Below are 27,214 nucleotides of genomic sequence, written 5' to 3' on the forward strand. Positions count from 1 at the left end.
CAAGAAAGAGAGGTTTGGGGCCGGGGATGGAGACAGCACTGCTGGCAATGCTTGGTTCCAGGGCCTGGGTGCCCTGGTCCTGAGCACTGCCCACCCTCGCCCTGCCTCCTGTAGCATTCACTGCGCCTTCCCCTGGGGCCAGAGCCACGGAGCTGAGCAAGGAGGGTTTTCTGTTCATCTAGCTCCTCCCCACACAGCCCTGCTGAATGTCACGGGCAAGCTCGGCCGTGCGGGAAGAGGTGCGAGCGTGGGAGCTCCACCCCTGCCCCAACAGCAACAGGTCAGCAAGAGCAGGCGCTGCTGGGGGGGTGTCCCCTGGAGTCTGAGCTGCCCACCCTCTCTCCCCTGGGCTGGGCTGCACGAAAGCATTTGACCCGGTTTACCTCTGCCGGCCCGGGCCTAGGGACAGAGGCCACGGACAGGGCTGCCTGTGTCCCCGAGGTGACATCGCTGAGCTCGGCCGCCTTTTCAGGCAGGAGGGGACCGAGCCCGTGCTTGTTTTTCTGGAATTGTTTGTTTCTGCGTGTTCTGCGCAGTGGGCTTGGAGGAGGGACAGAAGCTGCCCTGGGACCTGAGAGCTGGGCCCACGCTGGTCATCGGGTGCCACTGCCCAGAGAAGAGGGAAGAGCCAGGCAGTGGGTGTTAGCTAGTCTGGGCGGCAGCGGGCCCCGGCGTGGGAGGCGGGCTTCAAGACAACACCTGCCTGCCCAGCACCTCCCAGCACCCTCTCCACTTTCTCTTCTTCCTTTTCCCAGGAGGGAGGGCACTGAACCCTCCTTTCTGGGTGACCAAAGAAACTGGGGCATGGGCGTGGGGTGGAGCCGGGAACCTCGGCGTCCTGTCTCCCAGCCTGGGGCTCTGCTGCTGAGCCCCTGGGAGGGCCGGCAGCCAGCCCTGAGGAGGAGAAAGTGGGTCAGCGCTGGCTCGGGCAGGGGTCGGCGAGGGGGCCCCCATCTCCCTTCTCTCCTTGGATGCCCCTAGCACACCTTGCGCACCGCTGCAGCGTGGGGTCTGCTCCCCTTCCTCTCCCTCTCCCTTAGCCCAGAGGGGTTGAGGGCTCAGAACCAGGTGACTGGAGGAGGCAGGCTCAGCAGTGAGGGGACCGGGAGAGGCCAGAGTAGGTGTTCACGTTTTTCCTGGCCCGGCTTCCAGGGAGAGAGCTCAGCCAGCACCTTGTATGGGGCCTGGCACACGTTAGCTCACAGCCGGTGCTGACCGGCTCTGGCACCACTAGGTTCAGGGGGCAGACAGGCCTCTCCCTCCTGGGCCCTGGGGCAGCTGGCGTCTCCTACTCCAGCACGGTGCTCCTGGGTTAGCCCTTAGCTTCCTACAAATGTAGTTTATTTTCATCTACTTGAAAGGCAGAGTGACAGAGAGAAACAGAGATCTTCTATCCTCTGGTTCACTCCCTAAATGGCCATGACAGCCAGGACTGGGTCAGGCTAGCGTCAGGAGCCATTCAGGTTTCCCATGAGTGGCAGGGGCCCAAGCACGTTAGCCATCCTCCACTGCCTCCCAGGAGGCATCGAGAGGCCAAGTAGTTGGGACTCGAACTGGCACTCCGATATGGGATGCGGGTGTCGCAAGCAGCGGCCCAACCCGCTGTGCCACATGCAGGCCCCAGCCCTTCATCTTCTGACCATGCACAGAGCAGAACTTGCTCTCCTCCACTGGGCCCCACCCCAGCCTTTAGACCCAGCACATGGGAGCCTGGGAGAGCTCAGGGAGCCAGCACTAAGCTCTTCCTCTCCTCCAGATTGAGAGTTGTGGGGTCAGAATGCAGCCTCTGAGGCAGGGGTTGGCGCCCCTGCAGGCTGGGGAGGACATGTGCCGTGGGTGCTGCGTGGGTGCGTGGGCTGACCCCTTGGAGAGCTGGATGAGTAGGGACAGAGAAGACGAGGAATCCTGAGAGCCTAAGGAGAGAGGCTTTAGCAGGAAGGGTTGAGGTTAGACATCAGGTTGACTTTGTTGCATCATCTGAATCATAGAAAAAAAAAAAAGAAAGACGCTTGCCCTACTCCTGTCCCCCCCCACCCTCCACGCGCCCCGTCCCCTCCCCAGCTTCCTTGCCTATTCCCCTTGAGAATTCTGGGAATTGCATTGAGGATTGGCTGTGCCTGACACTTCCCTTCCCACCTCCCGGGAACCTCTGTGGTCCTGGGAGCTGGCTCCAGCCACCTCTGGGTGCCCGTGGATCGGGTGGGTGCTCACAGGAGTGTTTGCTAAGCGAGGGGTCCTCTCCCTGGGGCTCAGGCTGCCCAGGCTCTGGGGGCTCTGCTTTCAAGTCACAGCAACCAGCGACTTCCTCTTCTCCAGAGCAGGGCCCTGCTGCCACTCTCCTGAGCCTGGGGCAGGCAGAGGGAGCCAGGACAGGGCCAGCCAGCCCTTCTGGTTGCTCCCAGCGGGGGTAGGTGGAGTCCTGGCTGGGAGCGGCCGGTGCCCACGCTCTCTGCTCTCCCTCGAGTCTGCTGCTGCCGCCCCACAGTGGGCACCTCGGCCGTCCCTTCCCTTCCCCTTGAGAAGGCCTGCTTGGCCAGGATGAGGTCAGGGCAGGGGCTGGTAAATGAGGTCCCTGGGCCCACCGTGGGGTGTCCACCACAGCCCAGCCCCCCGGGGGAGCACTGCTCCCCTTCATCCTTCCAGGGTCTGCTTGGCTGAGAAGCTGCAGCTCCAGACCCCCGATGGGTTCCCCGCCCCCAGGTACCCCAGCAGCATAGGCACTCTCGCCAGTCTAGGGCCCCAGAGAGCCTGCCCTCTGTCACCTCCGCTCTCCAGGGCAGGCCCATCTGCCGTCCCGGTCAAGGAGATGGGCCCCAGGAACCATGGCCACCGTGTCCTTGGCTGGCCAGCTTCTCCCAGGCTCTGACAGGAGGGTGAGGTCATTCAGTCCAGAGACAGGTGTCCCTGGCTCCATGCCTGGAGTAGGGGGCAAGGAGGGGCCAGGAGAGGGCTCCAAAATAGCAACTGTGACATCAGGAAGGGGGAGGGGGATAGAGACCCAGGAATAACCAGGCTATTAAAAGGCTCCAGTGAGGTCAGGAGGCCAAGTGGGATCTCTACACTAGTGGGAGGTGTAAGCTGGGGAGGTGAGGCAGGCCAGCAGTGGCGAGGGCAGGCCCATGGCCCCAGGTCCCAGCAGGGTCCAAGTAACAGGGGCTGCTCTGCCAGCCCGAGGCTGGTTGAGGGGGGACTCTTCACTCTTCCTGGAGGGCTCCAACCTCAAATCATTTCCTCCTTGGGTGTGGGGATCATCGGACCTGTTCCGGGAAACCCAGGGCCAGCTACGTGCATTAACTTGCATGGGAGGCAGTGCAGTGTGGTGGTTAGAGCTCAGCTTTGCACCCCGGATGTCCCAGCCCCCTGTGTAAGCAGCTATGTGACCTAGGATGAGTGACTTCATTGCTCTGGGCCTCGGTTTCCCTACCTGTACCTCACTCCCGAGGTCATCATGCAGGATAAATTAGGTGATGTGTATGATGCTCCCAGCAGCGCACGCGACATGCTGCCAGGGAAGTGCTTCCTGTGCTCTGAGAACTGGCAGCTGCTGTCTGGTCCCCGTCCCCTTTCCTGGCCTGGACTGAGGCCTGCCCAATACGAGGCTCCCTGCCCCCTGGGAGGCAGCCCCTGGAGGCCAGCACTGCAGAGAGGACCGGAGGGAGCTGCCATTGAGTGTCTGGCTGTCCAGGGGGCTCCCTGCTGGTTGAGGGGGTGGGGAGGGCAAAAGTTAAACAAATCCCCAGGCAGCTGTTGAGAGAACTCCAGGCAAGGTGCAAGGTTAGGCCAGGTGGCCGGGTGTCTGCCAGTCTCTCCCAGCCCCTTCCATTTCTTTTCCTGCTTTGGGTGGCAGGACCAGACCAAGTCTGACTTCTTGATCGAGCCCCTTGCTCCCAGCCCACGCCCGAGTACCCTGGCCTTGGCCCTGAGTGCAGGCTCTCCCCCGCTCCCATCCCCCTCGCCTGGCGCTTCCTCCTGGGGTGGAACGCGCCTCCCCCATGGGGCCTCCGCCAGGCCGGGCTCCTGGCAGCCGGCCGGCGGCTCCCTGAGCATGCTCCACCTATTTATAGACAGGGCCCTCCCCCAACTGCTATTTCAGTCTCCTGCCAGCTGCCGGCGGCTCATTCGGGAAGGAGGAGCAGGGAGCCAGGCCCAGAGCTGTCACCCGGGGCTGGGAGGGAACACAGAGAGCCCGTCTGCCCAACGAGCTCCTCTTCCTGTCCCCTGAGTGCTCAGCCAGACCCCAGCTCCTGGGAACTGAGGACGCGCCAGTGGTCGGCGCCCCTCTGGGGAGAGCTAGGCCACGGTTCCAGGGCCCCGGGGCCCCTCCTGCCCCTGCCACCACTAGGAGCGCCCAGGCCGGATGAGGCGCCTCCCCACAGTGCGGGTCCCGGCAGCCGTGGCCTCAGGGAGCCCCTGAGCAGTGCAGACCGCACCCGGCACCTTCCCCGCATCGGCTCCCCGCCTCAGGCGGCCCCTCCCTGGCATGCTGCTGGTGCCCAAGGCGCAGGGGCTGGTGGAGATGCTGCAGACCATCTACGAGACGGAATCCTGTTTCTCAGCAGATGGCATGTCAGGCCGGGAACCAGCCCTGGAGATCCTGCCCCGGACTCCTCTGCACAGCATCCCCGTGGCAGGTGAGTGCCTCGGCGCCCTCCTTGGGCTCTGTTCTTGGGCATCCTGGTCCCTGAGGCAGAGCAGCTGGCTCTGAGCCCTGCCCAGGTGGGCTCCTGCTTCAGGCTCTCTCGAGGGTGGCGGTGAGCATCCGTGGGGCTCGGCAGGGGGCAGGGCAGGGTGCTCACAGGTGGCTGCCTTCCCCCGGGCCACGCAGCTGCACCACGCTGCATCCCTCCCGTCCCTTTGGCTTCCGGCAGGGTCTGTCCCAGCTGCTGGGGGCTGGGGATTACTTGAGGCTCCTGGCCTAGTTGGCACCACGGTCAAGGGGGAGGAAGTGGGCCAGAGACCTGGCTCCAGGCTGCCTGCTCCCCAGCTTGGGGCAGGGGAAGACGCTGAAGCGACCCAGCTGCTTCGGCTGGTTTGTGCTGGGTAGAGGGTCGAGTGCAGTGATTTCAGCAGGTCCCCAGTCAGGCGGCGTCTGAGGATCGGACACTGTGGGGGAGATGCTGTGTGGTTGTGGGGGGTTCCACAGAGGCTGGCGGTTGGCGTGCGGGGGGCGCGGCTGCCCCGGCTCCCGGCTCCCCCATGTCTCCCCTCTCCCCGGGCCTGGCCTCAGCCCCACCTCTCTAGGATGCAGAGGCATTGCTCTGGCTCAGATGGGCTTCCGGACCCCCAGCCCTGGCTGCAGGATGGCCCCTTCCCCGGCTGCCTTCGCAGCAGCAATGCTTTCAGCCCTTGGCTGGGGGTGGGGTCCCCCAGAGCCGGGCCACTCCTTCCCTCACTCCCAGGAACCTGTTGGCAGCATCAGGCCTTGCTGGCACAGCCTCCCCACCAGGCCGGCACCACAGGATGCTTCCTCCAGGGAGGAGCCTGCTGGACCCACGCCCACCTGCCCCTCCTGGCAGTGGCTTGGCACTGTGTGTGTGTGTGTGTGTGCGCGCGCGCGCCCGTGCATAGGGAGTCCTTGCCTCTGGTTACGTGGGTGTGGATCCCAAGCTTCGAGTTAGAAGGTGGGAAGTGTGTGCCTCTGCAGGTTCCTGTGGCTCAGGGCTGGCTAGGGAGAAGGTTACAATGGAACTGGGATGTGTCAGAGGATGAATGTTTTGGGAAGGGTTTGGAAAAGCCTTGGCACATGGCCTGCCACCTGCCTGGGCAGGGATTTCCGTGCGGCATCCTAGCGTGGGGGCACAGCGTGGAGACCAGCCCTGCAGGGTCCATGCAGGCCCCTGGGACTAGGTGGGCGTCCACAGAGGCGCTCACTCGTGCCTACCCAGTTCTGAGCTTGAGCTAAGGACCTTTCTGGCTGGCTTTCAGCCTCTGCGACTCCAGGCAGTCTCTTGCAAAGCAAAATGAACAGTCGCCCAGAGCATCTGCTGGGGGCAGCTCTACCGGCGGCCACACCAGCCAGCCCATCCCACCCCGCCCCTGCTGCTCGGTAGCCTACAAGCTGCAGCCAGCTCGGGCCCAGGGTTCCTCTTCACATTTCGAGGTAGACCCCAGGAACCTCGCAGGCCACAACCCTGCTCCCCCAGCCCTTCGCTAAGCCCACCTGCCCTGGCCCCCCCGCCCCCGCCGCTGCCCGGCCTGCTGCGTGGTGGCATGGTCCATGCTGGCAGGGGAGAGGCGTGAGTCACCTCAGCAGCTCGGGGAGAGGCCGAGGAATGTTCCCCCTGCGCGGCTCTGATGCTGTGTCTGTGACGCGGCTCGGGACAGATATAGGCCTGGAGCTCGGCGGCCTTGTTTTTTTTTTGGACTCTGGAATGTAAATAGACGTTTCAAATAGAAACACTTTAACCTTTGGGTTAAAAAAAAAATCCTCCCTGGATAAACATGGCCATGAGGGCCCAGTCAGCCTGGTGATTCCCTCCCCACCCCAGCCCCTCCCCCGCCTCCCGGTCCCCCTCCTGATCCCTCTGCAGCCGGGATGCAGGGATGCGCTTTGGGGCTGAACGTGTCGCACAGGCGTCCCTAGCCCAAGGGGTTGGGACGAGGGGCTCTTCAGGGTGGTGGCAGCTGCTACCTCTAGCAGCAAGTCGCAGGAACCCTGTCTGGGGGGCGGCCTTCTTCTTTGGGGAGTCTTGCTCACTGCCATTGCCCTGCGGCTACCATAGTGCCCGGCCCTGGGATGAATGAATGTTACAGGAAGGGCTGGGGTTGCTGGCCAGGGGCTCGGCCCTCTGGGTGAATAGCCAGCTCCAGTGTGTCGCCCCAGCAGCTGAGCCGTGGAGCCTGGGGCTCTGCTGTTGTTGCTTCAGGGGCCTGGGGTGTGGGAGGTGAATCTTGGCGTCCACCCGTGGTGGTTGGGGTCCCCACCTAGCTGGCTGACCTGCCACAGCCCAGCACCCACTGGGCACCACTGTTACCCAGGCCTGGTCCCCGCTTGGGAAGTTTGAATTCTTTTTTTAAGGTTTTAACTGATTTTATTTGAAAGTCGGAGTTACAGAGAGAGGGAGAGGCTGGGAGAGAGAGAGCTCTTCCATCCGCTGGTTCGTACCCCAAATGGCTGCAATGGTCAGGGATGGACTAGGCCAAAGCCGGGAGCCAGGAGCTCCTTCCGGGTCACCCAAGTGGGTGCAGGGTCCCAAGCACTTGGGCCATCTTCCGCTACTTTCCCAGGCAGCAGAATCAGAAGTGGATCAGCTGGGCGTCAAACGGGCACCCGTGTGGGATGTTGGCATCACAGGTGGAGGCGTTACCTGCTATGCCACAGGGCCCGGGAGTTTGAATTCTTGTAAAGGATGCACAGGAGTTCTTGGCCCCTTCTGTGGGCCCTGGACTCTGACTGTGCGGGCTGCGGCTGCTGCTGGGTCAGTGTGTGATCACTGTGGATGTCGGGGGGTGCTGTGGGGTTCAGGGTTGGCACTGGCGCCCTCCCTGGGTGTTGCTGTCTGTGTCCTTAGGCCATTGCAAGCGTGGCTGTGTGTGCAGGTGTTGGGATGCCGAGAACATGGGGAGGATGAGTCTCGGGTGGGACAGGAACTAATGACACTGTCGTGTACCAGGTGACAAGGGCGTCAGGTACCGTTCTTTCTTCCCTCATCTCTCTTTTTTTTTCCAAGGTGTATTTTATTTATTTGAAAGAGTTACAGAGGGGCTGGTGCTGTGGAGTAATGGGTAAAGCCACCATTTGTAATGCCGGCTTCCCATATGGATGTCGGTTCGAGTCCTGGCTGCTCCTCTTCTGATCCAGCTCTCTGCTGTGGCCTGGGAAAGCAGTAGAAGATGGCTCTAGTCCTTGGAACCCTGCACCTGCGTGGGAGACCTGGAAGAAGCTCTTGGCTCCTGGCTTCAGATTGGCGCAACTCTGGCCATCACAGACAAATGGGGAGTGAACCAGCGGATGGAAGATCTCTCTCTCTCTGTGAAACTCTAATTTTCAAATAAATGAATAAATCTTTATTTTCAAAGATTTTATTTATTTATTTGAGAGAGTTACAGACAGTGGGAGGGAGAGACAGAAAGGTCTTCCTTCCGTTGGTTCACCCCCCAAATGGCTGCAACAGCTGGAGCTGTACTGATCTGAAGCCAGGAGCCAGGTGCTTCTTCCTGGTCTCCCACGCGGGTGCAGGGGCCCAAGCACTTGGGCTGTCTTCTGCTTTTGCAGGCCACAGCAGAGAGCTGGATTGGAAGAGGAGCAGCCAGGATTCGAACTAGCACCCATATGGGATGCCAGCGCTGCAGGCAGAGGATTAACCTGCTGTGCCATGGTGCCAACCCCATCAAATAAATAAATTAATTTTAAAAACTAAAAATAAAAAAGAGTTCCAGAGAGGCAGAGGCAGAGAGAGACAAGTCTTGCATTCGCCGGTTCACGCTCCAGATGGCCTCAACAAGTGGAGCTGAGCTGATCTGAAGCCAGGAGCCAGGAGCTTCTTCGGGTCTCCCACGTGGGTGCAGGGGCCCAAGCACTGGGCCATCTTCCACTGCTTTCCCAGGCTACAGCAGGGAGCTGGATCGGAAGTAAAGCAGCCAGGACTCGAACCAGCACCCATATGGGATTCCAGTGCTGCAGGCCAGGGCTTTAACCCACTGTGCCACAATGCTGGCCCCTCTTCCTTTCTCTCTCTCTTTCTCTCTCTCTTTTAATTTATTTGAAAGGCAGAGTTACAGAGAGGCAGAGGCAGAGAGAGAGAGAGGTCTTCCATCTGCTGGTCTCCCCGGATGGCCTCAACGGCTGGAGCTGTGCGATCTGAAGCCAGAAACTTCTTCCAGGTCTCGCCTGTGGGCGCGGGGGCCCAAGGACTTGGGCCATTTTCCACTGCTTTCCCAGGTAATAGCAGAGAGCTGGATCAGAAGTGGAGCAGCCAGGACTTGAACCGGTGCCCATATGGGATGCCGGCACTGCGGGTGGCAGCATTACCTGCTACGCCACAGCACTGGCCCCTCTCATCTCCTTTAATAAGATGTTAACAGCTACATTTCATTTTATTTTGTTTTGTTTTTAAAAAGATTTATTTTATTTGTTTGAAAGGTAGAGTTACAGAGACAGAGAGAGAGAGAGAGAGAGAGAGAGACAGAGAGATTTTCCATCTACTGGTTCATTCCCCAAATGGCAACAGCCAGGCCTGGGCCACACCAAAGCCAGGAGCTTCTAAAGGGTCTCCCACGTGGGTGCAGGGGCCTTGCACCTGGGCCATCTTTCCGTCTTTCCCAGGTGTACTACCAGGGAGCTGGATCAGAGTGGAACAGCTGAGACTTGAACTTGTGCTCTGATGTGGGCTGCCAGCATTGCAGGTGGCAGCTTAAGCTGCTGTGCCACAACACTGACCCCCCAACAGCCATATTTTATAATTGAGGAGGATCAGAGAGGCTAAGGAATTTGCCCAAGGTCACAGAATAAGTGGGAGCTTGGAATTGAACTCAGGTCTCTGGGTAGGGCCATTGTTGATCCACATATTGTTGATTCTTTTGTTCAGATTTTTATAGGGTAGCCCTTCTGGGTACATGTGTCCTCATTCCAGTGTACATGCTTGGTAGTGGCCCTTTGGGCTCGATTTTAGCCCCATTTTCCCCTTTAGCTGGGTGCCTTGTGCAGTGTACAACCTGCACAACCTCACGTGGTAGGCCAGACTGTGTGCCACCAAAGCTAGTGCTCCTAGAGGATGGAGCCAGTTCTGGCCTTTGAGAGCTCCTCCTGGGGAGTCTTGGTTGCTTGCTTGCTTGCTTGCTTGCTTGCTTTTTTTTTTTTTTTTTTTTTTTTTGACAGGCAGATTTAAACAGTGAGAGAGAGAGACAGAGAGAAAGTCTTCCTTTTCCGTTGGTTCACCCCCCAAGTGGCCACTATGTCTAGTGCACTGCGGTTGGCGCACCGCGCTGATCCGAAGCCAGGAGCCAGGTGCTTCTCCTGGTCTCCCATGGGGTGCAGGGCCCAAGTACTTGGGCCACCCTCCACCGCACTCCCTGGCCACAGCAGAGAGCTGGCCTGGAAGAGGGGCAACCTGGGCAGAATCCGGCGCCCCAACCGGGACTAGAACCCGGTGTGCCGGCGCCGCAGGCAGAGGATTAGCCTAGTGAGCCGCGGCACCGGCCTGAGTCTTGGTTTCTTATAAGTCCTTGGGGCCCCTTGGCCAACTCCTTCCCCACAAGGATTTTGTCCAAGAGAAGAAGGCGCAGGGCAGAGTTGGAACTGTCCCCCGCACAGCCAGCCTCCCTGCCCCTTGCTCCTACCTCTTCCCGTCTTCTCTGTGAGACCCTCAGCTGTCCCTTGCCCGCCGCACAGCTGCCAGGCAGGAAATCAGATTAACTGTGTCCACTCGCAGCTGTAACAGCTGGCGGGGGGCCGGCGCCCCCGGGGCGGTGAGAGGCGGCGGTTCTCAGGCTGCTTTCAGTTGTACGGGAATGGCCCAGGGAGTGCGTCCAGATGCAGAGTCCCAGGCCCCTGGCTTAGCTTTTGTAGGACAGCCCAGGAACTAACACTTAAAAAATTTCTTTGTTTGGAAAGCAGAGGCAGAGAGATACAGACAGACACACAGAGCTGGCATCCTTTGGTTCTCTCCCCAAATGCCCACAATGGCCCCCAGCCTTGGCTAAAGCCTGGAGCCAAGAACTCCATCCACGTCTCCCACGTGGGAGGCCAGAGCCGTCACAGTTCCCTCCCAGGGTCTGCATTCGCGGGAAGCTGGAAGCGGGAGCCAGAGGCTGGTGTCAAACCCAGGCAGAAATGCCCATTCCAGGAGCTAACGTTTTAAGCTCATGTTTCTGGTGACTCAGACCTTGCTTGGATAGGGGCTGTGAGGTCGGGGTCACGGGGTGCAGCAGACTGCCGCTGGATGTGAGCAGCATCCCTGGGAGGCCCCGTGGGCCGTGGGCCTCCTGGGCAGTGGCCCGTGCAGAGGGAGGGAGGCTGTCGCCAGTTAGAAGCGAATCCAATTCCCAGCAGCCTGATAGTCTGGAGAGAGAGGATGTTTTGAGACGCTGGGGAGCAGGTGTCTAAACCCCAGCGGGTCGAGGGGTTATGGCACGTGGCCAGGTGGGCAGGGCACTCTGCCGGCTGTTCAGGGCTGGGCTGTGGCTGCGGAGTGGAGGCGAGGCCGACCTGCGGGGGGCGGGGAGCGAGCAGCGCCAGCAACAGCTGTGGCCTGCGCGTGGTCAGTGTGCCTTCGATTGCCTCCCGCCTTGTGCCCGAGTGTTTCCTGGAAGTGGCTGGGAGATGGGAGGCAGCCTCTCCAGGTGGCCTCCCAAGCCGATGCGCTCCCGCTGGGCCTCCGCAGCCCCTGAGTAAGAGTTGTTCAGACATGCTGGTTCCTGGGCACCCCCTCCTCTCCTGCCCCCGCCCCCGCCCCCAGCTGCCTTCTCCCCTGCACTCCTGGGCTCTGGTGTACATGCGGCTGACCAGGCGCCCCGTCCACGTCCCTAACAGAGTGTGGTTCCTTCCTCCATTTCTCATTAAATCGGGAGCATCCCTCAGGGTGTCTCCTTCTGTCAGAAGAGCAGGGGTGAAGGGCTGGTTCCCCACCTCCTTTCCAGACGACCTTGAACAAGCCGCTTCCCGCGCTGGCCTCGCTTTGCTCCTCTGTGAACTGGGGCGGCTAGTTGCTGGGCTCTGTGAGGTCAGTGTCACGCTGCTTCTGCCTTGCGGGGAAAAGAGGCCGAGGGTCTTCCGGGTCCTCCCCGCAGAGGCTGTGCGCCAGTGCTGGGGAGAGCGCGCGCTTAGGTTAGAGCGCCAGGGACAGCCATGAGCTGCTGGGGGCCCCCAGAGTAAGGACTAAAACTCATGTCCTCTGTGCCAAGGAATGCTGCGAGGGGTCTCACTGCTCGGCCCGAACGCAGAGGACAGAGGGACCTGTCTTTGATTTATCTGAAAGACTCAGGGAGAAATCTTCCATTGGGTTTACTCCCAGGTGGCTCCATCCTGGTCTCCCGCATGGGCGGCAGGGCCCCAGGCACCTGAGGCAGGCATGACACCTGCTGCCTCTCAGGGTAAGCATAGGCAGGAAGGTGGAATCATAAGTGGAGCTGGGACTTGAACCCAAGTGGCATCTTAACTTCTGCACTAAACAGAGTGGCCCTTCTTGGCACTGGGGAGGCAGACGGAGATGGCCTGGATGTGCTGGAGTTAGGAGGGGGCTTCTCCCAGAGTCCTCTCCCGCACTGGCCCCAGGTGCTGGCCCCTCAGGCTTGGGTGGTGTGGGGTCCTCAGGAAGAGGCCTTGACTGGGGACAGGGTCACAGGGTGACCTTAGGTCAGTCTGCCAGGGATTCTGAGCCTGGCACCTGCAGTATCCAAGGGTTCTGGCTGCACACGATTCTAAGCCTTTTATTTGTTTGTTTTTTGTTTTACTTTATTTATTTGAAAGAATTACAGAGAGTGGTAGAACCAGCGAGAAGTGTCTTCCACCCACTGGTTCACTCCTCAAAGGGCTGCAATAGCCAGAGCTGAGCCGATCCAAAGCCAGGAGCCTCTTTCGGGTCTCCCACATGGGTTCAGGGGCCCAAGCACTTGGGCCATCTTCTACTGCTTTCCCAGGCCATAGCAGAGAGCTGGATCAGAAATGGAGCAGCCGGGACTTGAACTGGCACCCATATGGGATGCTGGCGCTGCAGGCAGTGGCTTTAAACCATTGCACCACAGCGCCTGCCCCTCTACGCCTAGTATTTTATGCATTTTAGAAAATGCTGAGAAATGGTCTGTAGGCTTCACTGGATTGTCAGCAGGGTCTGGGGCACACGGCAAAGTCTGACGGGCACCTCCTTAGGTCCTGCCGCGTGCATCTTCCTGAGCCTACCCACCCTTGGGGCAGGTGAGGTGCTCTGTCCTCTCCCATCTCACAGGTGCCTGTGTTGAGCTCAGGGAGGCACCCAGCACCTTGCCCCAGTGAGCGGTGCACCTGCCTGGAGCCCCAGCATCCTCTTACTCTTAGCCATTACATGATGTGTCTTCACTTGCGTTACTGGACAAGTTGTGAAAATTGCTAGGTGAGAGTCCTGCCCAGCTGGCACATGTGGAAACACCCTGTGCACTGTGGCAAGACCTGTTGAGTCTCAACGGGCCGCCCCAGTCACGCAAGAGCACAGGAATAGATCATGGGAAGCCGTGCTTGGTGGGGAGTGTCCTGGGTGGAGCCGCCTGCCCAGCGCCCTGCAGGCAGCATGGGGGAAGCGCCTTTCCTCCTCCAACGAGGGGCAGATTGAGGTGACGAGACATTCAGTTAAGGCAGCCGCTGACCGCCCAGGCTGGACGGGCAGGTCCCCAGGGCTGGGGTGCTGCTGGAAGAGGCTACCCCCTGGGAGCCTGGTGCTCACCAGAGAAGGAGGGAGGCTCCCCCCGCCCCTGGGCAGCGCCATCTACCCCGCGTTGGAGCCAGGCCGCACACGTTTGTGTTCAGAGGAGCCTGGTGTGCTGGGAGTCAGGACGCCCAGGTTTAGATCCCCGTCGGCTGCTGTGTGGCTGGCGGGCCCTTTGCAGGGCTGCGTCGCTAAGAAGCTTGGTTTCCTCGCCTGGGTCACAAGGGGGTTGAAGCAGATGATCTCAAAGGGCCCTTTCACCCTCTCCCCTCGGATCCCGGGATTATCTGCCCCGGCCTCATTTCTCTTCCGCATCAACATTCCAGGCGACTCAGAACACCCCTGTTTCATACTCTGCACTCCACGGGTCCTCTCCTCCCTTAGTCTTGGGTGGCTGCTGGCCCCTTCCCCCCCCGGGGCTGGCCAGGGTGTGCCACAGGGACATCAGCTGAGCTGACGACATCTCCAAGAGAGGCCTTGTCACTGGCACGTAGCGTGTGCCCAGCAGGAGGAAGGTTTGTCCGTGCATGCGGACAGCTCGATCTGTTTCCTATTTTGAACTGTTGTACTCAAAGGTGCCACTAAAGCCTGCTCCTCGTGGCCCAGTGTCCCTTTCCCGGGATGCCCGGTTGTAGGTGGAGGCTGTGCTGGCAGTGGTCCCGAGGGTTGCCCCGTCAGCGTCAGCATCATCTCTGCCAGAGGAGCCAGGCCCTCCCTGGGCTGGCGGGCATGGGGGCGGCCTGGGAGGAAGTCTCACTAGGGTGTCACCACTGCCCATTTGTGACCATGAGCTGGGCAGGGCAGCCTCTCCTGAGAGAGAGCTCAGTATCTGCAGAGCCTCTCTGATGACCAGAAATGTCCAGCTCTGCCCACCTGGCTACCCAGCCTAGAGACTCCTCCATGGAGGCCATGTGGGTCACCTCTGCAGAAAGCCGTGTGGTCCTTAGGCCTCCACTCCCAGGAAGTGCGAGGGCCTGAGTCCCTGGGAAGACAGAGTATGTGGCAGGGTGGGTGTCCTGGGCCTGCCCGCAGCCCTGCCCCCTCCCTCCGCAGGAGGCCTCTCCTGACTCCTGCAGCTGCATCAGGGCGAGGCTGGTGGGGAGGGGAAGGACCCAGGGCCTTGCTCTGCGTGCGACCTGGCTTTTCAAGTGGGCTCTTTGCTTGGAGCTCCCACGTAGTGCCCTCTTTGCCCCCCTGCCCGTCCACTTCTCCTTCCAGGAGTTCTGCAACCTTTAGTCTGCCAGGAGGCAGCCAAGTCTCTTCCTCTCCAGACACACCCACTTCCGCTTCCAGGTGCTTGGTCCTGGTGGCTGCTGCCGCCGCCTGCTCTGCTCGTGCGAAGCTGGCAGAAGGCACAGACCCTCGAGGGGTGCAAGGCCAGCAGACTGTAGGCTCTGCCAAACAGGTTACATCCTAGGGACTCCACGCCCTTCCCTTTCCTGAGTGCAGCCAAGCCACCGTGGCCCCTTCTGTTTTGCGTGGAGCCAGGTCGCTGCCTTCTAGACCCCTGGAGTACTGGCTGCAAGGTCTTATTTTCCCAGCTGGCCCTGCTTCCCACTGCATGGGAGTCGGGCTGCGTGGCAGGGCCCTCTGGCTGCCTTGCCACCTGCCTGCCCATGGGGCACAGCTCCCACTGCAGCACCGGGCCTGACATCTCTGTGGAAGCAGCCCTGGGGAGAGATTCCCCTCGCCTGGGCCTATGTGCTTTTTGCAGGGCTCCTGCAGGGGAAGCTACCACTGCTGGCTGCAGTTCCAGCCCAAGGCAGGGTTATCTGCTGGGAGCCAGGAGCACTTGGACCCCTGCCTTCCCTGGGCGGGCAGGCGGCCTGGCATCCGGCTCCCGCAGCCCTGGTCCTGCTGGGAGCAGCAGGTTGAAGTCTGCCCACCGCTTGGCTGAGTGATCCGAGTGCCGTGGACCAGGCCAGCCCTGCCTGGGAGCAGATGACCCTACAGCAAGGCTGGGGCCTTCCTGAGAGCTCCAAAGGCTGCTTACGGCAGCCCTGCTTTGCATCATGGGGCCGGGGCAGGACATGGGTTGGGGAGTGTGTGTGTGTGACCCCACCCTCCTGGCCACATGGAGCCACTCCTGCAGATGTGGCTCTGGCCCCGTGGCCGCAGAGTCGTCAATGCGGCTGGCAGGAAAGCCACAGAGGAATGTGCCGCGCTGGGGGATTAGGGGCTGTGGGCATGCAGAGAGGCGTCCTGCCCGGGCTTCAGCCTCTCCCACCCACCCGCGCCGTTGGGAGTCCCAGGGGCCACATTCAGCCAGGAGAATGGCACGGCCGTTCACGGCCTCACCCGTTCAGTGCTGGGTTCCCTGGAGAAACCCAGGTCCCTCTGGACAGGGTGTGGCTGCCTCTCTTAGCCCACTCTGTGCCCACTCCCGGTCCCCTCCCCACTCATAATGAGGGCTGGTGGTGAGGGCCCTGGGGCTGTTGTCAGCTTGGACTCCGGGGGGGCCCCCGCTGCCACAGGAGAATCTTCGTGGCGCCCGTGGCCTCCCTGGGCTATAGCAAGGAAAGTGAGGGCTTTCTTTGGAGAAAGAAGTGGAAAAGAAACGAGCTGGGGTGGCCCTGCCTCTCTCACTTCCTCCTTCCCAGCACTGTATCCTGCCTTCCCCTTCCTGCCCGCGTGGTCCGGAGGTTTCTGTGGGGTGTGGGCTGGGCTTGGGGCTCCCTGCTGCTGTGCTGTTTGCCAGTTGCCCTGGCAACCATAGGGCAGCGGTGGAGAGTGGCATTCAGTGACCAGAGGACAGTGCACGGGACCAGAAGGTCGAGATGCAGCCTTCCCGTGAGCCACTGCAACCTTTTGGGCTCCCTGGGGTCTCTGGGCCAGGGTCTTGGAATCCAGCAAACTGCCCCCCCCCCCCAGGCTGTCCCCTTCCCTGGTGGGGGCCCCTCCCTGGGGCTGGAGTCAGGTCCCTGCCTGAGGTCCCTGCTGCAGCCCTTACCCTTCTTCCTGTCTGATTCCTTTTCCTTTCCTGTCTCCTCCTCCTACCTCCCGCCCGCCCATTCTCTCAGCCCCCTTCCCCCAGGCACAGCTGCCGTTGGGCTCACTCTATATATAGCGGCATTTTCAGGGTAATTACAATAAAACTGTTGAAAGGAGAGAACCCAGCAAAGGAAGCCAGTCTGACTCCCAGCCCCCTCCTGTCCCTGGCTGGGTGCAGCCCTGCATCCCATTCCCTGCGGCTGCCTGTCAACCCCACCTTCCCATGGCCGCTCCCAGGGCCCCCTCTGCACCAGCTGGGTGGGAGGCAGAAGACAGGAGAGGGCAGTGCGGTGCAGAAGGCGTCCACAGGCCTGGCTGCCGGCCCCACTAGTTCTGGAGCCGCCGCGGCACCTCCGTGTATCTCCTTTGGGGGAGGATGATGTTGAGAGAGGGGAAGAAGGTGCAGGATGGTGGTGAAGACGGAGGATTTAGGTTCACATCCTGTGGCTTCCCTCGCCTGTGAGTGATGACTTAAGCCTCTTTCCACCTCAGTTTCCCTTATCAGTAAAGTGGGGTGATCACAGCACCCAGGTCATGGGGCTGAGGCCTGAAGAAACCCCTGGGTAAGGTGCCCGGTGTTCCGTGCCCGGGGGCTGGGCCTCATGCTGGTGCTCATCTTCTCTCCGAAGTTCATGGCGTTGACCTTGTGGGATGAGGGTGGAAGGCTGTGCCCACGGGGCAGGGGATGTGACTCTCTGTCTTCACTCTCTGGGTCTCCTCGTCCTGCCTGGTGGCCCACTGGGCTGCCAGTGGCTGTGGGGACTGGGACGGAGCCCACTGACCCCTTCCTGTCTCTTGTGCCTACAGTGGAGGTGAAGCCGGTACTGCCAGGAGCCATGCCCAGCTCCCTGGGGGGCGGGGGCGGGGGCGGAGGCAGCCCCAGCCCTGTGGAGCTGCGGGGGGCCCTGGCGGGCCCCGTGGACCCCGCGCTGCGGGAACAGCAGCTGCAGCAGGAGCTCCTGGCGCTGAAGCAGCAGCAGCAGCTGCAGAAGCAGCTCCTGTTCGCCGAGTTCCAGAAACAGCACGACCACCTGACCCGGCAGCATGAGGTCCAGCTGCAGAAGCACCTCAAGGTGAGAGAGGTGGGCGCGGCGGGGGCACCCCCACGCCCCACCCCCGGGCCCGCTCACCCGACCCCGGCGCCGCACCTCTGCAGCAGCAGCAGGAGATGCTGGCCGCCAAGAGGCAGCAGGAGCTGGAGCAGCAGCGGCAGCGGGAGCAGCAGCGGCAGGAGGAGCTGGAGAAGCAGAGGCTGGAGCAGCAGCTGCTCATCCTGCGCAACAAGGAGAAGAGCAAAGAGAGTGAGGCCCGCCCCCTCCGCCCCGGGGTGGGGGCGGGCTGCGGGGGTCTCTGCCCCAGACCCCCCAGGTCAGCTCCGCTCTGGCCCGCAGGCGCCATCGCCAGCACGGAGGTGAAGCTCAGGCTCCAGGAGTTCCTCCTGTCCAAGTCAAAGGAGCCCACGCCAGGCGGCCTCAACCATTCCCTCCCACAGCACCCCAAATGCTGGTAATGGCGCTGGGCAGACGCGAGAGGGCAGCCGGGGGCAGGGTGGCTGTGAACAGGCCCTGCAGGCTCCACCCCACTGCCTCTCCCCACTGCCCTCCCTGGAATCCATTTCCTGCCACTACATATATACAGGAATGTAGACCACCGGGTGGCCGGCCCGGGCCTGGTGATAACCCAGACCTGCTTCTGTCGCTGTTCCCCACCTGCAGGGGAGCCCACCATGCTTCTTTGGACCAGAGTTCCCCTCCCCAGAGCGGCCCCCCTGGGACGCCTCCCTCCTACAAACTGCCTTTGCTTGGGCCCTACGACAACCGAGATGACTTCCCGCTCCGCAAGACAGGTGAGGCAGGGCCTGGCCTGGCCTGGCCTCCCGGCACGTGGCTGCTGTGAGTCGGCCCTGACTCGGGTGGGCTGGGCTGCAGGTGTGCGCCAGCGTGCGTGGATGTCGCTGAGCCCTGGCTGCCTTCCCTCCAGCCTCTGAACCCAACTTGAAAGTGCGTTCGAGGCTAAAACAGAAGGTGGCGGAGCGGAGAAGCAGTCCCCTCCTGCGTCGCAAGGACGGGACCGTCATCAGCACCTTTAAGAAGAGAGCAGTTGAGATCACGGGCGCCGGGCCTGGAGGTAAGGGCTCCTCCCGTGTGCTTTTTCCGGGGGCCTGGGAGTGGGAGTGGCTCGGAGCAGGCCCAGTGACAGCCCCCTCTCCTGTAGTGCCGTCCGTGTGTAACAGTGCGCCTGGTTCCGGCCCCAGCTCCCCCAACAGCTCCCACAGCACCATCGCCGAGAACGGCTTCACTGGCTCAGTTCCCAACATCCCCACCGAGGTACAGGCCTGGCCCAGGGCGGGGCCGGGAGGGAGTGGGCGCCAGAGCTGCTCTCTTTCCCTTTCCCGGTCTGCCTGCCTGAGCGCGCCCCGGCAGGAGGGTCCTTGCTCAGACATGACGCTTTGTAGAGGGGTTCCCCCCGACAGGCCTGTGGGGGCTCTGATGGCCCAGTCACCCCAGCTGGGGCTTGGGGTGGGGGGTGTGGAGCAACCGTCCGAGACCTTGGCCTTGGCCCCAGGCTGCCCTCCCTCACCAGCTCCCCTGTGCTGGCGCTCATGCCTGTCTCTCCCCTGCCTGCTCCCCAGATGCTCCCCCAGCACCGGGCCCTCCCTCTGGACAGCTCCCCCAACCAGTTCAGCCTCTACACGTCTCCCTCTCTGCCCAACATCTCCCTAGGGCTGCAGGCCACGGTCACTGTCACCAACTCACACCTCACTGTAAGTACAGGCCTCTGCTGTTGGGGTCACTCGTCCCCACGTGTCCCAACCCGGGCCCCGCAGCAGTTCAGATGGTCCGCCCTAGAGCTGAGGGTGGGCAGAGGGTAGACGAGGGATGTCGGTCCCCGATCTCCGGTCTCCCTCCACCCCTTGCCAGGCCTCCCCGAAGCTGTCGACGCAGCAGGAGGCCGAGAGGCAGGCCCTCCAGTCCCTGCGGCAGGGCGGCACGCTGACGGGCAAGTTCATGAGCACATCCTCCATCCCGGGCTGCCTGCTGGGCGTGGCGCTGGAGGGCGACGCCAGCCCCCACGGACACGCCTCCCTGCTACAGCACGTGCTGCTGCTGGAACAGGCCCGGCAGCAGAGCGCCCTCATCGCGGGTGAGTGGGCCGCTGGCCCTGCTTCCGGGGGCTCCAGTCAGGACCCAGTGGCAGGGAGCGGCAGCCGGGGAGACTCCTGCCACGGCTCCCCTCGGCGGCACCACTGAGCTCTCCCGCATTCTGCAGGCATGGAGTGTGTACAGCATGCCAGGGGCGGTTGTGGGCGGAGTCTGCTGCTGTGTCGGGGTGTGCGTCCCACAGCAGCGCTACCCAGTAGAAACCCCACACAAGCCACCTGCGCAGTTCAAAGTTCTTCAGTAGGCGCAATAAAATATGTAGTAGGAAAACAGGTGGCATTACTTTTTTAATATATTTAACCCAGTGTAGCCGGAATGTTCTCATCTCAACACGGAATCAGTGTAGTCATCCATCAGTTATTTTACTTTTTGTTTCATACCAAGTCAGCCCTGCTGTGTGTGATGCTCCTGGCACACCGAGGTAGTCGGGCTGTGTTTCTGGGGCTCAGGCGGCCCCTGGCCATGGGACTGAACAGCACAGCTTCGGCCCGGCCAGCCCCTTCAGTACCTCTGGGCATCAGAAGAGGTTCTGCTTGAAAGTCTGATCCTGGCCCCAGGCCTTTCCAGCCTGCGGGAGGATCCATGACCCGGAGTTCTCACTGCCACTGGGGAGAGCCAGTGGATGCCACTCGCACCTGGGAGGGCCCAGGAGCTCGTGCGCACTCTGTTAAGGGAATCCAAGGGAGGGAGTGGGGAACCCAGAGGTGGAGAAGGGGGCCCAGGTTTGGGGACGGGGTGCTCCGGGCCCCTCCCACTTCTTCCTGAGTGCAGAGGCACTGGTGTTCCAGGAGGGGGAGGGGTTCTGACGGCGTTGCTTCTCCCCCATCGCCCCACAGTGCCGCTGCATGGGCAGTCCCCGCTGGTGACAGGGGAACGCGTGGCCACCAGCATGCGGACGGTGGGCAAGCTCCCGCGGCACCGGCCCCTGAGCCGCACCCAGTCCTCCCCGCTGCCGCAGAGCCCCCAGGCCCTGCAGCAGCTGGTCATGCAGCAGCAGCACCAGCAGTTCCTGGAGAAGCAGAAGCAGCAGCAGCTGCAGCTGGGCAAGGTGAGCCTTGGGCTGTGCGCGATGCGGGATGCGGGATGCGGGGGCCACCGTCGCGGCCTGGTGGCTGCGGGGCAACAAGCAGGAGGGCCCGCTCCCAGCTGCTGTGCCCCGTGTGCTGCCCCCAGATGCTCACCAAGACCGGGGAGCTGCCGAGGCAGCCCACCACACACCCTGAGGAGACCGAGGAGGAGCTGACGGAGCAGCAGGAGGTCCTGCTGGGGGAGGGCGCCCTGCCCATGCCCCGGGAAGGCTCCACGGAGAGTGAGAGCACCCAGGAAGACCTGGAGGAGGAGGAGGAGGACGAGGAAGAGGACGATGAGGACTGCATCCAGGTCAAGGACGAGGAGGGCGAGAGCGGCCCGGAGGAGGGGCCCGACTCGGAGGAGTCCAGTGCTGGCTACAAAAAGGTGCCCCCAAGCCCCCACTGGCCCCGGTCCCTTGGCCAGACCCTGTGTACCCTCCCACCCTTGCTTTCGCTTCTCAGCTATGCAGGAGCTGCCTTCTCAACAGAGCAGGGGGGGAAGAAAGAGGCCGGGAGGGACTCGAGGGCGGGCCCTGCTTCTGTGGGTCCCCAGCCCCCGCCTCCGCTCGTGTGTGTGCATGTGCACACGTGGCCTGTGTGTGTCTGCATTTCTGCCTGCATCGGTCTCTGTGCGTGCGTGTGCGTGTGTACACACACGCCCCCGCTGCTACTACAGTCTGCCTTGTGCCTAGCGCTCTGCGCTCCATTCATTGCGGACACAGCCGAGTCCTCCGGGCCTGACTCATCCCGCCCCCGCCCCCGCCCTCCCAGCCTCTTACCTCAATGCTACTCCTCGCGGTGACTCATCACATCCCCCCAGCGGGTGAAGGCTGGAGTGTCTCCTGTCCCTGGGGGGAACAAGTGGGAAGAGGTGGGGGCAGGAAATCTGGAAGAGCAGGGCTGGATCGGGGCTCCCCCGGAGGCCGCAGGGCCATCTGCCCTCCCTGGCCAGGCCAAGCCTCACCCAGACTCCTTCCCGCTCTCCAGCTGTTCCCAGATGCCCAGCAGCTGCAGCCCCTGCAAGTGTACCAGGCGCCCCTCAGCCTGGCCGCTGTGCCTCACCAGGCCCTGGGCCGCACCCAGTCCTCACCTGCTGCCCCCGGGAGCGTGAAGAGCCCCCCAGACCAGCCCACCAAGCACCTCTTCACCACAGGTGAGCTTCCCCTCCTCCCCTCCGTGCACCAGGGGACCTTTAGCATCCAGCCCCAAAGTCAGAGTCAAGAGGCAGCCAGGGAGCCTCAGACGCTCTGCAGGGATCCTCCTCTTCTCTGCGCCACAGCCACAGAGTGGTGGGGGCAGCCTCTGCCCACCACCGGGGGACACGTGACTTTGCACCATAGCCTCACAAGCCCCAGGGCTCAGGGTGGGGAGAACCTCCTGTGTCTTTGGAGTCGTGCCCCTTCTAGCCTCTCCTCCTCCCTGTGAGGTCGGAATGAGGCCTCAGAGAGTTCAGGAAGCTCTTCCCCACGAGGCTGGGGCCCCATGAGGGGAGCAGCACACAGGGCCTAGGGACGGCAGGGGGAGGACGTGCAGGGGCAGAAGCTGGAGGGAAGACAGGTGTGTAGGAGGGTGGCTGGGTGGCTGTGGGAAGGAGTTGGGGCCAGGGATGGGTCAGGGAGAGCTTTGTGAGCTCTGCTGAGGATGGTGGTGGCCAGGCGGTGACAGTGGGCCCAGAGCAGGGCTGGCTGACACAGGGCTGTGTGGCCCAGGTGTGGTTTACGACACGTTCATGCTGAAGCACCAGTGCATGTGTGGGAACACGCACGTGCACCCCGAGCACGCTGGCCGCATCCAGAGCATCTGGTCCCGGCTGCAGGAGACGGGCCTGCTCAGCAAATGTGAGGTGAGGCCCCCTCCTTCCCCGGACCTGGGGCCAGCATCCTCCAAGACATCCCTAGGCCCAGCCCTTGCAGCCTCGTCGCCCCCAGCGTCACCAGCGGGTGGGCGAGGATCCGGGAGTAGAGTTTCTCAAACACCTGTGCATCTCCGGAGGCCAGGGAGCACTTCCACATGCCGTGGGCTCTGAGGGAGCGAGGCCCTGGGCACCAGGAGGGCTCAGGCTTCCGGGGGCCTCTCTCCCTGGCCTCTTCTCTTGCAGCGGATTCGGGGTCGCAAAGCTACGCTGGACGAGATCCAGACGGTGCACTCTGAGTACCACACCCTGCTCTATGGGACCAGCCCCCTCAACCGGCAGAAGCTGGACAGCAAGAAACTGCTTGGTGAGCTGGGTGCACAGGGCGCAGGCCAGGGCACAGCCGCTGCTGGGTGGCCAGGTGGGCACAGGTCATGCCATCACCTCCAGAGGGCGCTGTGTGCAGACATGCACAGAGAACGGTGCCTGCCGATGGGACACCGCGCGTGATGCACCTGCTGGTCCGCTTGTGCTGGGGGAGGGGTGTGCTTCGCCCCCTCCCAGCCTGTTGTGCCTCTCTGTGCATCTGCCCCCAGAGGTGGGAAGCCGCCCAGAGCAGAGGGCCGGCAGCTCCCAGCTGCTGAGGCTGGCAGAGGCCTGGCCTGGGCCTGGGCCTGGGCCTGGGTCTTCATTTCCTGTGACGGCGCTTGCTGCTCTCACAGAGCCGCGCCTGCAGCTCTGGTGGTCGAGGCAACTTGCAGACTAGCTCGTCCCTCTCCCTGCAGGCCCCATCAGCCAGAAGATGTACGCCATGCTGCCTTGTGGGGGCATCGGAGTGAGTAGGGGCACGCCGCCAGGGCTGGGCGGGCGGCTCCCAGCCCCCATGGCTGCTTACTCATTGTCCAGGTGCCCACCGCCTCAGGGGGCTCACTGAGGCCCGCTCTCGTGCCCCCGCAGGTGGACAGTGACACCGTGTGGAACGAGATGCACTCGTCCAGTGCTGTGCGCATGGCAGTGGGCTGCCTCGTGGAGCTGGCCTTCAAGGTGGCCGCGGGGGAGCTCAAGGTAAGGCTGTGCCCCTGGCCTTGGCGACCCTGCACTGGGGTCCCGCATCCTCAGGGGCGGAGGCACTGGCGGTTGGGGAGCATGAGGAACCCGAGAGCAGGCACCATGGAGTGTGGCTCTCGCGGAGGCCATGGTGACGAGTGTTGAGTGTGTGTGCACGGCCTGTGTTCTCTTCCCTGCCTGGCTGTGCTGCTCTCCTGCGTCCACCCCTCCCCGGGCCGCCTCACCTTCTGGTCTGTCTGTCCCTGGTCCTCTGCCCGCCCCTCTGCAGAATGGATTTGCCATCATCCGGCCCCCAGGACACCACGCCGAGGAATCCACAGCCATGTGAGTGCCGCCCCCTTCATGCCCGGAACCGCAGCCGCGCCCTCCTGCCTCCTGCTTGTGAAGCTGACCTCTCCTCCCCACCCCTCTCAGGGGATTCTGCTTCTTCAACTCTGTAGCCATCACAGCCAAACTCCTGCAGCAGAAGCTGAACGTGGGCAAGGTCCTCATCGTGGACTGGGTAGGCCGTGGGCCGGGACCAGGGTCGGCCTCAGGAGCCCCTCCCGCATCGCAGTGACTGACTAACCCGACACCCCTCCTCTGGGGTCATCAGTCCAGTCCTGGCCTCCAGGAGGCCTGCCTCCTCACCACGGAGACCCCCAAGTCCTGTCAGCCCAGTGCCACCTCGCCCCCTTCTTGCAGCCTCCAGCAGCCAAGGGGATGTCCTACAGGGACACCACTGCCCTCGGGAGCAGCCCCTCTTCTCTCCGGCTACTCCCTGGCTAGGAATCCCGTTAGTACTTGACCCGTGGTGCTGCTCGTGGCCACCTCGAGCACCAAGGACTGGGCTGTCCATTTCCATCAATGAGGGCGCCACTGGGTGACTGACTTGGGGCCACTCAGCGGGGGCTGTTGCCCACTGGCTATCAGTCCAGGCTTTCTGGCCCCACCACTTCTGCCCTTGCTCCTGTGGGTGCTTTGCAAACCTGCCCCTGCTGGTGGAGGAAAAAGCACACAATTTGAAGGCCAGTTTGGGCTTAGAAATCCATGTGTCAGGTCCTCCTTTAGACCTTCCCTGCTTATTTGCCAATTCCTCACTAGCCTCAGTGTCTCCACCCAGACTGTCCTGTGGAATGGGTTCTGCAGGGACACGTGCCACATCTGAGCCAGGCCCCTGTATGTCCTGGAGCCGGGGGAGGGCTCACCCCCAGAGAGCGCCATGGGGTGCAGGCGGGGCCACATGGAATTCTGATCTTTGGGTCAGGGCTTGGACCACTCTGCCGATGCTTTGCCTTGTCCCGCTAGGACATTCACCATGGCAATGGCACCCAGCAGGCGTTCTACAACGACCCCTCTGTGCTCTACATCTCCCTGCATCGCTACGACAACGGGAACTTCTTTCCAGGCTCCGGGGCTCCTGAAGAGGTACAGTTCCTGGGCACCAGGTGGGCTTCTCCGGGACATGGCAGCGAGGGGCCGGCGGGACCCCATGAGGCCTAGGGTGGCGCAGGGACCTGGAGAGTCGGCCGGCTAGGCTCCCCGAGCAGTGAGAATAACCACCCGACCCTGCTACAGGTTGGTGGAGGACCAGGCGTGGGGTACAATGTGAACGTGGCATGGACAGGAGGTGTGGATCCCCCCATTGGCGACGTGGAGTACCTGACAGCCTTCAGGTGGGGACTGAGAAGGGCCCAGGGAGGGGGAGGGGCAGCGGGCACTCAGTTCAGTGTAGGAGGAAGGGGGTGGGCTCTGGCTGGGGGACAGAGTGGGGCGAGGCCTGGCCCAGCCATCTGCCGGGTCAGCTTGGGCCATCCCTTTGCAGGACAGTGGTGATGCCCATTGCCCACGAGTTCTCACCTGACGTGGTCTTAGTCTCCGCCGGGTTTGATGCCGTTGAAGGACATCTGTCTCCACTGGGTGGCTACTCTGTCACCGCCAGATGTGAGCCTGCTGGGGGATTAAGGAGGGTGTGCCACGGAGTGGCGCGGGGCAGGGGCAGGGTGTAGACGGACACTGCAGGGGAAGGGGGCGGGGGGCTGGCCTGAGACCTGGAGTCATGCTGGGAGTGCTCCCCACTACCCCTGCAACCCTGGCCCTGGGGCGGCTGGGGGCCGCGGAAGGAGCACGCAGATCCTGGCCGGCCCAGCCCGGCTCCCAGCTCTGTGCAGTTCTGTCGGTGCCGGAGCACTGAGCCAGTTGACACAACCATGGGCACAGAGGATTTGGGCTTGAATCTACCCTCTTACGTTGTGCCATTTCTCCCACTTTTTTTTTTTTTTTCCTCTTACCACTTCTTGAGTTACTATTTTTACCTTTTCATTCTTCTCCCTTCGCCCATCCCCCAAAGGTTTTGGCCACTTGACCAGGCAGCTGATGACGCTGGCAGGGGGCCGCGTGGTGCTGGCCCTGGAGGGAGGCCATGACTTGACCGCCATCTGTGATGCCTCTGAGGCCTGTGTCTCGGCTCTGCTCAGCGTGGAGGTGCGGGGTGGCGGCAGGGCCCCTTGGGAGGTTTCCTCAGTCCCGAAGGCGGTTGGTGGGGTGCGGGCTGCGGTGCAGAGGTGAAGCTGCTGCCTGGGACCCACGCATCCCATCCCAGGGCTCAGGTTCGAGTCCTGGCTCCTCTGCTTCCAGCCAGCTCCCCGCTCACATGCCTGGGAAAGCAGCAGAGGATGGCCCAAGTGCTCGGTCCCCTGCCACCCACACTGTGATGGGTTCCTGGCTTTGGCCTGACCCAGCCAAAGCTGTTGAGACCATTTGGGGGAGCGAATCAGTGAACAGAAGACCTTTCTCTTTCTCTGCCTTTCAAATAGATGAAAATAAACAAGCATTAAATCAAAAAAATTAAGATGATTGGGTGGTGGCCAGGGAAGGCTCTGAGTGTTGAGTTCTGAAAAGACCGGGGCAGTTGGGGGGCCAGCATCCCCACCCTAAACTCTCCCTCCTGTCCCCGCCAGCTGCAGCCCTTGGACGAGGCTGTCTTACAGCAGAAGCCCAACACCAACGCAGTGGCCACACTAGAGAAAGCCATCGAGATCCAGAGTGCGTGGGAACAGCAGGGACAGGCGGGCAGGGCTTGTGGGGGTGCAGGGCTGGGGAAGCCCCCCATGGGGGTCGCCCGGCCTGATGCCCTGCCTCTTCCTCCTCCCCAGGCAAACACTGGAGCTGTGTGCAGAGGTTTGCTGCTGGTCTGGGCCGGTCTCTGCGGGAGGCCCAGGCAGGGGAGACCGAGGAGGCAGAGACTGTGAGCGCCATGGCCTTGCTGTCGGTGGGGGCGGAGCAGGCCCAGGCCGCCGCCGCCAGGGAGCACAGCCCCAGGTAGGGCCCCGCCCTGCTGCATGCCCGCGCTCCAGCTGAGCCCCCCACTCACTGCCCACCCTCTGCTTGTCCCCACAGGTCGGCAGAGGAGCCCATGGAGCAGGAGCCCACCCTGTGACACCCTGGCCCCCTCCCCACCCCCATCCCTCTGGGCATCATCATTGTGATTTTGTTTATTTTTTCTATTAAAAACAAAAAGTCACACATTCAACAACTCGTGCCGTGTGGGTCTCTCAGCCTCACTCCCTCTGCTCCTCACACTGCCTCAGGCCCTGCCCGAAGCCCACCTCTCAGTTCTGCTCCTTCCATGGGGTGGGGGCTGGGGTATACTTCCCGGCACCCCGCCTTCTCCCTGCCTCTGTCCTGCCCCTTGGAGCACCCAGACAGCTCTGGGGCCCTGAGCCAAGGGACAGAGCTGGTGCCTTGGTTCAGCTGACC

At 62.3% G+C, this 27,214-nt stretch overlaps 1 protein-coding gene across 3 annotated transcripts in view; it reads left to right on the plus strand.

Moving 5' to 3' along the window:
* HDAC5 (histone deacetylase 5) overlaps positions 1-26,987 on the plus strand; it is a 34,503-nt gene extending 7,516 nt beyond the window's left edge. Inside the window, exons 3-27 of one of the 3 annotated variants that reach the window (XM_017349223.4) lie at positions 4,557-4,631; positions 17,133-17,398; positions 17,482-17,626; positions 17,717-17,831; positions 18,041-18,171; positions 18,306-18,452; positions 18,540-18,652; positions 18,958-19,089; positions 19,247-19,469; positions 20,323-20,534; positions 20,660-20,941; positions 21,544-21,709; positions 22,266-22,399; positions 22,655-22,775; positions 23,194-23,243; positions 23,366-23,473; positions 23,745-23,800; positions 23,891-23,978; positions 24,764-24,883; positions 25,034-25,131; positions 25,281-25,399; positions 25,806-25,939; positions 26,416-26,500; positions 26,611-26,776; positions 26,855-26,987. In XM_017349223.4, the coding sequence (XP_017204712.1) occupies positions 4,557-4,631; positions 17,133-17,398; positions 17,482-17,626; positions 17,717-17,831; positions 18,041-18,171; positions 18,306-18,452; positions 18,540-18,652; positions 18,958-19,089; positions 19,247-19,469; positions 20,323-20,534; positions 20,660-20,941; positions 21,544-21,709; positions 22,266-22,399; positions 22,655-22,775; positions 23,194-23,243; positions 23,366-23,473; positions 23,745-23,800; positions 23,891-23,978; positions 24,764-24,883; positions 25,034-25,131; positions 25,281-25,399; positions 25,806-25,939; positions 26,416-26,500; positions 26,611-26,776; positions 26,855-26,894 (3,326 nt within the window). In that variant the 3' untranslated portion in view covers positions 26,895-26,987. Of the gene's footprint in view, positions 1-4,373; positions 4,632-17,132; positions 17,399-17,481; positions 17,627-17,716; positions 17,832-18,040; positions 18,172-18,305; positions 18,453-18,539; positions 18,653-18,957; positions 19,090-19,246; positions 19,470-20,322; positions 20,535-20,659; positions 20,942-21,543; positions 21,710-22,265; positions 22,400-22,654; positions 22,776-23,193; positions 23,244-23,365; positions 23,474-23,744; positions 23,801-23,890; positions 23,979-24,763; positions 24,884-25,033; positions 25,132-25,280; positions 25,400-25,805; positions 25,940-26,415; positions 26,501-26,610; positions 26,777-26,854 lie in introns of those variants that run through there. The other 2 variants (XM_017349224.4, XM_051825719.3) reach the window with 2 other exon arrangements.
* Positions 26,988-27,214: the final 227 nt, after the last annotated feature.

Source organism: Oryctolagus cuniculus, chromosome 17 (assembly GCF_051225735.1).
Source record: "Oryctolagus cuniculus isolate XC-2025 breed Fujian yellow rabbit chromosome 17, ASM5122573v1, whole genome shotgun sequence".
Taxonomy (NCBI): domain Eukaryota; kingdom Metazoa; phylum Chordata; class Mammalia; order Lagomorpha; family Leporidae; genus Oryctolagus; species Oryctolagus cuniculus.